The sequence below is a fragment of the Phoxinus phoxinus genome (genome assembly GCF_949152265.1).
Source record: "Phoxinus phoxinus genome assembly, chromosome: 13".
In the NCBI taxonomy this organism is placed as follows: Eukaryota; Metazoa; Chordata; class Actinopteri; order Cypriniformes; family Leuciscidae; genus Phoxinus; species Phoxinus phoxinus.
In genome coordinates, this window is record NC_136888.1 from 24,962,567 (window position 1) to 24,974,799 (window position 12,233).

The 12,233-nt window shown below is 36.8% G+C and overlaps 1 protein-coding gene across 1 annotated transcript in view; it reads left to right on the forward strand.

Moving 5' to 3' along the window:
* The first annotated feature begins 5,582 nt into the window (after positions 1-5,582).
* ldah (lipid droplet associated hydrolase) overlaps positions 5,583-12,233 on the forward strand; it is a 38,813-nt gene continuing 32,162 nt past the window's right edge. The window contains exons 1-2 of the mRNA XM_079632819.1: positions 5,583-5,771; positions 6,465-6,659. Coding sequence (XP_079488945.1) covers positions 6,500-6,659 — 160 coding nt within the window. The 5' untranslated portion in view covers positions 5,583-5,771; positions 6,465-6,499. The remainder of the gene's footprint in view (positions 5,772-6,464; positions 6,660-12,233) is intronic.

Consider the following 12,233-nt stretch of genomic DNA (forward strand, 5'->3'; position numbering starts at 1 on the left):
GGTAAATGTGAGTCCAGTGGAAGTGGGTTGCAGGGGCTTAGTAGCTAGTTCCACCACAAGTCCTAACACCTACGCATACCGAATAGAGGTACAGATGGTTAGATGTGGAATATTTTATCCTCAGATGTATTCAGGCAGGATTTAGAGGTTGTAGTGATGAAGAACTTGTTTCATAAATGTCTCAGTAGCAAAGGGAGAAAGAAGAAACTGATGTGATCAGACACGACGGGCCAGGTGCTATACCGAACACCAGGCATTTTCTCTTCCTTCTGACCCCAGCATGTGTAAATCACATCCTTCTCACACACACACACACACACACACACACAACCACACACACACACACACACACTCACTCACTCACTCACTCACTCAAGCACTAAGGGCCCCACAGGGAGCAAGACACTAATATGGACTTTAACCACACAGGGCACTTGAAGATTTTGGTTGCATCTGTTTCTAACCCTTTTGGCTACAGATCATGTGTGTGCGGGTTGTGTAGTGCCTCTAATGGACAGCAGTATCCCCCATTTGAGTGCTCAGATAATGTACCTCAACCTGTTGGGTCTGTCATACATGTAAATCACTGCAGCATATTTCAAAGTGTCTCTCTAAATCTTGTGATGATTTACAACCAAGCTGGAGCATAAAACAACAGCTGGCCACTGACTGAGCAACATATTACAGATATGGCAGACAGCAGAGTGAATCATTCCTGTGTGGCACTTGGAATTTTGAAACATTTGCTGGTGCTTTTGTGTCAAACATGTAAAAGCTGCTTTGAAACAAAGCAATGCCTCAGTGGTTAGCAACTGATAACGTGAAAATAGAATTGAATTTCAATTCAGTTCAGTTCAGATTAATGCATAGTAAAAGTGTAGTTATTTGTTTGTCACACTGGATTATAATCATTTTTTATCTACACTGAGGTGTAGTGGTGTGGATTCTGTTTTCGGTCACCGATGGTCTAATAGCAGTGATCCATGATGAATTGATTTCACAAGAAAATTGCTTAATAACAGGGTGGATACTGAGATTTAGTACTTGGTCGGTCGGTCATGGGATCCCAACATGGCCCCCATGAAGTGCTCCATGTAAATTAAAGCTGTTTTTATTAGGCTACTGATATGACTGATAGTGCCCTTTTTTAAACTTTTTTTTCTGTTAAATTTATAAAAAATAATAATGAGGGAATGGTTTCTTCCTAACAGTAGTAAAACATTTTGAGACATAAATATCTAATGAATGCCTTGGTAAGTTATTTGTGTATATTTCTTTGTTTATAATTATGATTCACCGTATAGCCTATATATATACAAAATGCATAATGAAATTGAGGTTGTCAAATCATATTGGACTGAACCTCCAGCTATTTTGATGTTTCACCCCTCAGATTGTATTGCAACCATTGCATTCATTAATGACTAATTAGTTGTTTTAACATCATCGGACTGTTGAGACAATGTCAACGAAACACTTCAATTGAATAAAATACATCTATTTTAATGTTTTCTTGTTTACTTCATTCTTATATCTGCCATTACATTCACACTTATATCCTGAAATCAATAAATAACCCCCTAAAATTACGGTAAATATGAAAGCCCTTCCATTCCATGCTTATATAGTTCATAGTTAGTTAGTTTCCGATACAAATCAATATGTGATTGTTTTAGCTTTTACCTATACACCAAGGGTCAACTATTTCACATTCAAAGCTTGTCTTTAAATAAACATCACTTTTTGCTGGATAGGCTACTCTTAATTCATTTCTGACATTTCTCTGTGTGTCTCTCTAATGTTACTGTAAAAGCAATGTTTTTGCTTCTTACTGTTTAAGAATGAATTATCAAAACCACATCGGATTTCTTGAAATCACATCTGAACTCTAAAAAGGCTTCTGAAGCTTTTGATGAAATATTTTAGTTAAAATGCAGGGAACATAAGAGAAACAGCTTTGTAGATATATTTCCTAAAGAATGAGTGATATTCACTTTGTCATGCATCATATTCAGGAAATACTTTATAACATTACAATCTCTCTTTTTTCATATTTAAACAACAGATCTCATACCAATATTTTGATACAGTGTTTTCACAGGTGCACTAATTATTCCCCATTGTCTTCAAACAGCTGTGTGTGTGTGTGTGTGTGTGTGTGTGTGTGTGTGTGTGTGTGTGTGTGTGTGTGTGTGTGTGTGTGTGTGTGTGTGTGTGTGTGTGTGTGTGTGTGTGTGTGTGTGTGTGTGTGTGTGTGTGTGTGTGTGTGTGTGTGTGTTTGTGTGGTTACATGTGTTTCCAGTAAAATATATATTTTTATTGATTAGATTGAGATGTGAGAATGTCAGGTCACAAGATTCTTTGCATACTCAGGCTTATGTATATGAGTAATGCTCTTTAGACCAAGGCCATAGGCATACATTTAAGAATAGGTTGATCTGACAATCTTAACCAGATAGTTACGCTTATTACTTCCTATTTAAAAATCACTCTAACTAATTTCAAACTTACATTTGTAATGTGCTATGTGCTATGTTGCTAACCCAATTTTATAAATAACAATTGAGAAACACTGCTTTATGGGTTTAAAGCATAAACAATAAAATAATATTATAGCATTTCCACAAATTATTCTCATATCCATTGAAATGAAAATGTGTAGAATAATAATGAATGTATTACATTAACGTGTTTTTGGCTTTGGCTTACTTGTTAGTAAATTAAATAACTTTGAGCAAGTCTTTAAAAATTCGTTATTTATATTCACACGTCACATCGAGCAAGTAAAAAAAAAGAAGCTAAACTGGCAACACTTTGTCTTCTTTTTATTACTAACTATATTTTCTCTGCAAACATTTATTATGACTAAACATTATTTTAGACTATGCTAAAGCCGACTTTAGTCATCACAAAATGTATCTTTTTGACAAAGTAACAGTTTATTAAAGTATGACTTACACTTTCCAGATATTCTCTGAATACTTTTTAAATTATGTTGCTAGGCGACAATGTATTACTTACTTGTGGTATTGGACCTGATACATCAAACATGGATCTGGCTGGTGATTGCATATGGATTTACTTTCAGGTGAAAATTCACAGGACACCTGATTCTGTAAAAGAAATCTGCATAAGCCCATGTCACAGTGTCTGTTCAACATGAGAAAACACAGGTAACCTGCAATGGTAGCCTATGTCAGATTGCATGCTCTTTCCTGAAACTAATCTTGATCTAATAAAATGTTTGGGGAACTTTTTTCCCAGCTTGGCTCTTACTACATTCTTTTTTACCAGTTCTAATCAGTTCATTTTCTTTCAGTGATTGACTCGTGATTTTGTGATAGTGTGTGTGTTGAAAGAATACTGAGATTACTGCCTGAGCCAGTATTGGAGCCTTTTGTGCTTTACTTGGATTTAGTGCTGACATTTTACTGGCCGTTACAACCGCGGCAGAAAATCAGATTCAACATATTTCTGTACGAGAGTGGATTATATCCAGATATCACTGTGGAACTCATGACGGTTAAAACTGATATTTAAAACAGTTGCCGTTGAGACAGTTTATACGTAAGCTATACAACAGAGGCCGGTTAGTTATTACTATGCATTCGTCTTTATGAAGGCTCACAGCATGTGACAAGATAAAGATTCTATTTAATATCCAGAGGTAGGCTAAATGTGTTTGTTGAGCACTGCTGTGTGTGGCCATTATGAACCGCAGGTTTGAGTCCTCACCCGGGGGTGATCTAGAACATCTAGGCTACTGAAGATGATGATAGCTCTGAGAGGTCAAAGTGAGTTTTTGACATATGTCATGACAGTGTGGCATATTGTCACCATCGCTTAAATTCACAGGGCCCAGGACAAATGAAATGCAGTAAAAAGATGTAGCGGGCCTTTCTTGTAACTTTACCAGTTGTCCAGCCCTGAATACATCCTGTCTCCTATCAAACTGGCATATGCCATCATCTTTTTCTGTGCCTTATCTTTTGTTTTCTTTAGTTCCCCAGCCCAAAAATTAAAGGAAAACTATTTGAGAGAGAGTGGAGAGAGAGAGAGAGAGAGAGAGAGAGAGAGAGAGAGAGAGAGAGAGAGAGAGAGAGAGAGAGAGAGAGAGAGAGAGAGAGAGAGAGAGAGAGAGAGAGAGAGAGAGAGAGAGAGAGAGAGAGAGAGAGAGAGAGAGAGAGAGAGAGAGAGAGAGAGAGAGAGAGAGAGAGATGACCTAATGGAGGCAAAGGGGACTTTCCAGCATATATGCCGATGATGCAAACTATTGGAATGTGTTATGTGGACCTGATATCAAAATTTGTTTAATCAACAACAATCACTGCATTATCACAAAGGCAAAATTAATGTTAAATGGGGTTACATTTTTTTTAATAATTGGGTGAAATGGTTATGGTTAAGACGGTTCAAAACATGTAACCTTTCCTGCTCAGTGAAAACTCTATCACACTATAGCGTTTTACAGATATCTTTTATATTTTATGCTTGTTTTACCCATATCTTTAAATACTCTAGATGGCACAGGCTGACAGGTCCTTAACTCATTTGGTAGTTATACATAGAGCAGCTGATTGGTTGCTGTTGCATATGCTGCTAATGAGCTGCGGCTCAACATTAAAATACTGGCAGTGTTTGGTGTTAGCAGTCTGTAGTGTGCTTTCAGAAAACCTCCACCTTCCCCAGTATAGATCTGCTGGGGTTATTTTATGTATGTTAGGCCTATATGTGCAGCAACAGCAGCAGCATGTCTAACATGCTCACAACAGAAACCAAACACCACCACAGAATGTTCCCATGTGAATTAAGAAAGTGTGCTTTCAGAAAACCTCCACCTTCCCCAGTATAGATCTGCTGGGGTTATTTTATGTATGTTAGGCCTATATGTGCAGCAACAGCAGCAGCATGTCTAACATGCTCACAACAGAAACCAAACACCACCACAGAATGTTCCCATGTGAATTAAGAAAGTGTGCTTTCAGAAAACCTCCACCTTCCCAGTATAGATCTGCTGGGGTTATTTTATGTATGTTAGGCCTATATGTGCAGCAACAGCAGCAGCATGTCTAACATGCTCACAACAGAAACCAAACACCACCACAGAATGTTCCCATGTGAATTAACTGATGTAGTAGCTTGCACTGTCGCCTCACAAGGAGATCCCTGGTTCGAGTCCCGGCTAAGCCAAAAGAGTTTGCATTTTCTCCCTGTGTCTGTGTGGGTTTCCTCTGGCTGCTTTAGTTTCACCCATAATCCAAAAACATTCAGTAAAGGTGAATTAGAGTTGCTAAATTGGGGGGAAAGGCCAAGATGATTCATGGACAGTCAGTCTCTCACGTATGGCAATGGCCCATAGAATCATCACCAAGATTCGGACATGACTGAAATGGATAATGAATGAATGAAGTAGCCTAGGCCTATTTGGTGTAAAAAGAACCACTGTGGCCAAAATTAAATCAAATTAATAAAAAAAATAAAAAAAAAATCTCAACCGCTCTATCGTTGCTTTGAAGGTTAAATATTTAAGTAAACCCTCTTCTCACCAGCTAATAAATAAGTGTGGTGTACTGTAGATTGATCCGTACATACAGTACATTAGGTGGCGATAAGCTCCTGTTGGTTCGCGGACTTCAAAACATCAAGAAGAAGAAACAGTGAGAGCGATTCGCTCCTTTGGTTTGCTTTGGGTAGATTACCGGTAAATGTCAGTGCATCTCTAATTACAAACTTTCTCCGCTCACAAACACTAAAACGAATATCATCTTTTGGTAAGAAATGCAATGCAGTCATTCATATAGTACAAGCTTTGTAATTGCGTGTAAAGTCGTAGGTAAATTTAATGAATGAGCATTATAAGATGCAGATGTATTAGTGAGAATACTAGACAACTGATATATAGTTAATTTAAGAAACTCTACATTGACAAGCTTTGTGTTAATATAATCGAAAGCTGTACGTGATGCCTGGATGTAAATTCTATTTTATTTTATCCTATTCTGCTGTTTCTCTATACATATTGAGCCTGAACTGAATGATCTGATCAGAGGACTAAACTAGATAACAGACTCTAAACTCCAATGTTCAGTGTGTTGCAAGCTGTCATTCAGTCATTAGATGTCAGAGGTTGACTGTCATCTGAGAGCAGAACTGCTGCATACCTGCTGTCAGTCACTTTTGCACCAGCACTTGTGCTGAAGTATATACTCCAGCAATACAGCATTAATATGATGGACAAGCGTTAGCCTAATTGTTAAAAACGTTAATTATGTCAACTGATTGTAGGATGTCTGGGACAGTGTTCGACAGCTTGTAATCAAGGCTAAAGGCTGATTCAACATTAATCAGCTGTTTATTATTATTATTATTATTTTTTACTGTACATTCAATCAGCAAGTTGTAGTTTGATGACCCGAGTAAGCTATAGCCTATATAATTAGTCATTGGTTTGTTTCTATACTTAGGCCCAGAACTGTGTGGAGCTGATCCGGTTGATGTGATGTGCAGTCCCGGATCCGAGGGGCCCGGAGAGGATCCCTCTGTGGAGTATGTCTACTGTAGAGGTGTAATCACTGAGCTGCTCAAGTATGGACCAACAGACCTGCATGCTGTCAGCAAAAGACCAAACCCCCCTAAAATGCTCATCCTTGTCATTCCAGGTAGGATGGGTCAAGTTTCCACTTGGCAAATTCAAAGGCCTAAATATACAATATGTTTTCAAATATATTTATATTTTAATATAGATAGATAAAATAGAAAAATCTATTAATATATATTGTATTATTATTATTTATTGTTATTATATATTCTATATTATATTAAATTACATTTAAAGTTATGTTTCAATATGCATTTAATATGCATTTAGTATTTTAAAATATAGAATTTGTTATATTCAAAATGCAAAAAAAATCACTTAATTATGAACTCACACATATTCCACCTTCAAAATTGTATATTATATTATATTATATTGTATTATATAATATTATTATACATGATACAATTACATTACATTACCTTTGAGAGTAGAGGTTTTCTCGGGTCCTAAAATCTGTACCTGACTCGAATTGGCCTGAATCACTTCTTACCTGAACCTGATGTCCATAAATGATATCCATAAAAAAAAGTTGACCATAGACAGACCCAATAAAATTAGACCTGAGTCTGACCCGACAGCTATTTTATTTTAACCCAGCCTGATCCGGGACTACCACTTTGACGCTATAAAAAGATCGTACAACTAATCCAAAGTGGTTTAGTCCAAATTTTCTGAAGAGACACGTTCTTTTTATACAGTGAACAGATTTAATTTAGTCTTTTATTCACATATAAACATTCATCAACTCACACATAATTTGTGGTAAACAGAAGCTCAAGCATGTTCGCTTGATGTGCGAAAACCAATGAGGTTCATTCTCGTGTTGTGCAGCACGTTTGAGCTTCAGCAAGAACCAATGAGGTTTGTTCTCCTGCGTCAAGCAGGTTCGGTTGAACTTCTGGGTTTTTTTGCTGATCAATGTTTAAATGTGGATAAAAGGCCAAATTAAATCTGTTCGTCATATAAAGTGATTGTGTCTCATCAGAAAATTTGGACTAAACCTCTCAATTCATATGGATTAGTTTCACGACCTCTTAATGAACTTTTGGACACGTCAAAGTGAAAGCTCTCAGATTTCATTAAAAAGATCTTCATGTGTTTTCCGAAGATAAACGGAAGTCTTACGCATTTGGAACAAAATGAGGGTCAGTAATTAAAGACAGAATTTTTATTTTTGGGTGAACTATCCCTTTAATATTAAAAAGCAAATCCCCGCACTCACTCACGAATGACTCCGGTATTGCAGAGCGCAGTTTATGTGAAGTGTGTGCCACTGTTGCAAGCACCAGTATCCTGGAGGGTTTGGTCATTTACAAATAGAAGCACAGATTGACAGAGAAGAAGGGGGATAACATTGTCATGCAATTATTGATATGTATTTGTTTTAAATAATAAAATATTGTTCAGTGCCTGAAACGAATAATGGAAGTTGACATACTTTAAAAGAATTCGGGTCTTCTCTGGTCCATTTGGTAGAAGCACATTTATTTTAAGTTACCTGAGACTCGAGGCTACTAATATCAGACCTGACACGTTGTTGAGGCACTCGTCTAAGTTTTGGACCCGAACACGCTCAGTTCTCAGGTTTATGGTTTCTTTTGCAGTTGCTATATATATTGTTTTTAATGGTTACATTTTGAATGTCAGGAAATGTTTTAATGAATTTTAAGACTTTAGTTTTTGCTCAGCCTCAAAGCCTATGACTTCACTTCCATAATTAAGACCAAGCACCAAATAAACCTGTCTTGAGGCAAAATGCATATCTTAGAGTAGACCGAGCTCTGTTCAGTTTGGGTTGCCAAGGCATTTATAAACATAACTAATGTAACTTGTGTAGCAGTGATTGGTACGCAGGTGGGTGAGTGTGTCACAGCTACAGTATCTGAAGTATTGGACATAACACAGCCCAACAGATACAGGGGATTTGAAGAAAAGTTCAGCACAGTCGGGAATCTACCATTTTTACACTTGGCCTTGGGTCAAGAGGAAAGCCCCAGTGGAAAATGGCTGTATGGGCCACCACTCTTCCCCTGACAGCAGCTTCTAGTGCATTGACTTCATGGAAAAGCTGTGTAGCTCAGGAGCAGATGTTAAGCATTAAAAATACTGTTCAGATTATTACACCTAGTCAGAAAGACTATGTTAGACATGGCACTTTAGATGCAACTTTCTTATTTGTACTTTTTTGGTAGTTGCTTAATTTCACCTTTCATTGGCTAGATTTATATAGACTTTGGTTGAAGCTCTTTGAATTTCGAGAATTATAGAGATCATTCACAGGATGTAAATTCTGTCATCATTTACTCTCCCTCTTATCGTAATTTATTCCTGTAATGGCGAAGTTGAATTTAAGCATTACTTCAGTGTCACATGATCTCTCAGAAATCATTCTTATGATTTGCTGCTCAAGAAACATTTCTTATTATTATTTATTATTGCTGCTTAATATTTTTTGGGAGAAACTGTGATACATTTTTTCATAAAAGATTCTTTGAAAAATAGAAACTTCACAAGAACGGCATTTATTTAAAATAGAAATCTTTTGTAACATTATAAATCCCTTTACTGTCCCTTTTGATCAATTCAATGCTGAATAAAAGTATTAATTTCCTTCCTCTAAAGCAAAAAAAGAAACCTTACTGAAGCTGCTCTTTCAAATGGTAGCGTGACGTACATATATGACTTCCTGATGTAAACTATTACAAAAAAGAGAGACCCCCAACTGCAGATGTCCTGGAGAGAGAGAGCACGGTCAAGCTGATGACCTTAAAGAGGGCCGCTTTTCACCAGGCTCTGAATGTCACTGAGCATTGTGCTCAATAGACTCTTTATGGGAAACGGGGAGCCCATACGCCGGCACTGTTATTGTAGAACCTGTGCCCTTTTCTCCAGAGATAACAGCAATAATCTGCAGTCTGGCCAGAGGCTCCCTTGGCTCTTATATCTGCCAGGGCCGGCACAGGTGCTACTGTTTTAATGGACTCGGACTGTGTTGTATTATTGAGACAAGCACACTGACTGAGCAAACTAAAGGATATAAATACAAACCATATTTTATTTGACAAAGGTAGATTTAAGATTATTACACTAGCTTAGTGTAAATGATACAAAATGTAACCTTTTTATTGCGTGGTATGACAAAGCAATCTACTTATCAGACTTCCCTAAGTGAATGTATTGAAAGATCTTGATTTGTTAATGATTTTTAGTCTTTAATGGTTCTCTGTTGTATTGTTAAAAATGGCAGTTGTTTAATGTCTTATTCAAATTTTGAGGCAGATATCTCCTAAAAAGATCAAGTTCCAATCGAGTCCGGTTAGAGAAGGGCACAGCGACATTTGTGTGTGACATAAATGCCAAATCACCTCAGTTAGCATAGCCTATACTCTAACCGTGTTAACTGACTAAACCACTGGATGGCAGCAGGTTTGCTGTGTTATTGCTGATTTTGTATGTCCCCTGCCGAGCATGAAGTGTCTCATGATGTTTCCTATTTTGAAAGCTTTACAATGGAAGAACTAATAGCTTTGGAAGAACTAAATATCACTGAAAATAGTCAATTAACCTGTTAAATGGTCAGTCTACGTTCAACAATTATTTGTGTTGTTTACTGTCTATTTTAAAACTTTCTTTAAGAGAGCTTTTAGACCAATTTCTAAAGGTTCTTCAAATGTGATCTACATTTTATTTATATTTTATCTATACAAAAGTGTTTTTATCTAAATGTTCCACCATCTATACAAAATATTTTTCAGTTTTCAACTCAAGTGCAATAGACTTGATGGTGATCTTATCTAACTTTAACAAAGGTGTAATGATGTATAAATTCAAGGAAGGATTTTTATACAGTATATATTATATTGTATAAGAAAATTGTTAAGCCCTTTATCATTGTAAAAGAAGAAAAGTTACTTATGATGAGTCCTATTTAAAGCACAGAGATGTTCAGGGGGTCAGGGATAGCTATCCAGATGGTTTTGATTTATAGGAACCTGCTGTGCAAAGCACTCTGCTTGTCTCGCCAGCTGCATCCAATAGCCCACAGGATCACATTGTTTGATAATTCATAATAATCTTACAAAGATTCCTCTTTCCTTATTGCTGGTTTCCACATGAGGTTGAGGGACGTTGTGTTCACTTTAATCAGTGTGGACTTTACTCTAACTTATTTTCCTAATAATATGGTCTTTTTTTTATTACCAAATGTTTCCAAGGGGTTTCCCTCTCTTTTTGGATGTGGAAACGAATATTTATGTCAGTTTTCATGGCTCACGAAAGGAACAACCCCACTCCAGCCAACTTTGCTGACCACCTTGCAACTATATAAAATTATATGAACGTTCTGCAATTATGATTCTCTTGCTAGCATTTGCTGAGCAGGTGGATCAGGAGTTACGATGGGCTTGCCAAGGGAGGTTATTATTTTTGCTTTTTCATGCATTTCTTGGATTTCAGGCATAATGCTTTTAGGAATGTTACCCGGAGGTTGTATTTGATTGCCGGTCTAGCACTGACCTTTTACCTCCCCTCTGGTCTCGCGAGTCCTTTAACTCTCCGGCAAAAGACCACATTTCAACTTGTTGTGGGCATGAACAGCCCATTTAGACACTATGAGATTGTAGGACTGACATGTAAAACAATCAACAATCTGCTTCGTTTTGATATGCTTTTTGGCTGGGTTAGCAAAAGTAAAATACCACAGTATTAGACAGGTGCGTGAATATTATTTAAATATATTTTTATTGATTACTAAATCAAATAAATCCAGTCTCATGCTCACCAAGACTGCATTTATTTGATCAAAAATAGTGATATTGTGAAATATTATTTCAATTTAAAATAACAGTTTTCTATTTTAAGATATTTTTTAAATGTAATCTATTCCTGTGAAGGCAAAGCTAAATTTTCAGCAGCCATTACTCCAGTTTTAGTGTCACATGGTCCTTCAGAAATCATTCTGATGTTCTGATTTGATGCTCAAGAAACAGTTCTCAGTTTAAAAACAAAAATTGTGCTGAATACTCCCATTTATTAAAATACTCCCAAACTTTTGAACCGTATAGTGTTCATTTTGCATTTATAACAGTTTCTCTCACTTTTCACATGCAAGATGGTTTGTTTGTAGCATCAGCTGTTGCACAGACCTTACAGTCTTTGCACAAGTGCTGGTAAATTATCTTTATTAGTGCGCTATCAACGATTAGGGTTTTTTCCACTACAGTTTCCATAAGCTCCAGTGAGGGTTTTTTTAATACTGGTTTTCTTGTTTGTTTGAATAGGCTATTGTTTGTAACTGACAACAATGCAGTAAGGTGCATTTACCAATTGAGTTTAAACTGACTGTTATATTAAAAATACCTGTTGTGGTATTCTCTATTAATTCAAAAATAGTTTTTCATCCATCTAATCTTTTCCACCTCCTGAGGTTGACAACTCCCCTACTGCCTTTTATCCTGGATTACAGTTCCTCTTGAATAGATTGAAACAACCCTCAGAGGGCAATCTGTTAGGAGATCTGGCTATAGTCACCCTGATGTCTGCATGTTTGCCAGAGTCAATAAGCATTTTCACTTGTTCTTCTCCCTCTGCAGACTGGATCAGCTTTATGGCATGTTGGACCTAATAAGTTAAA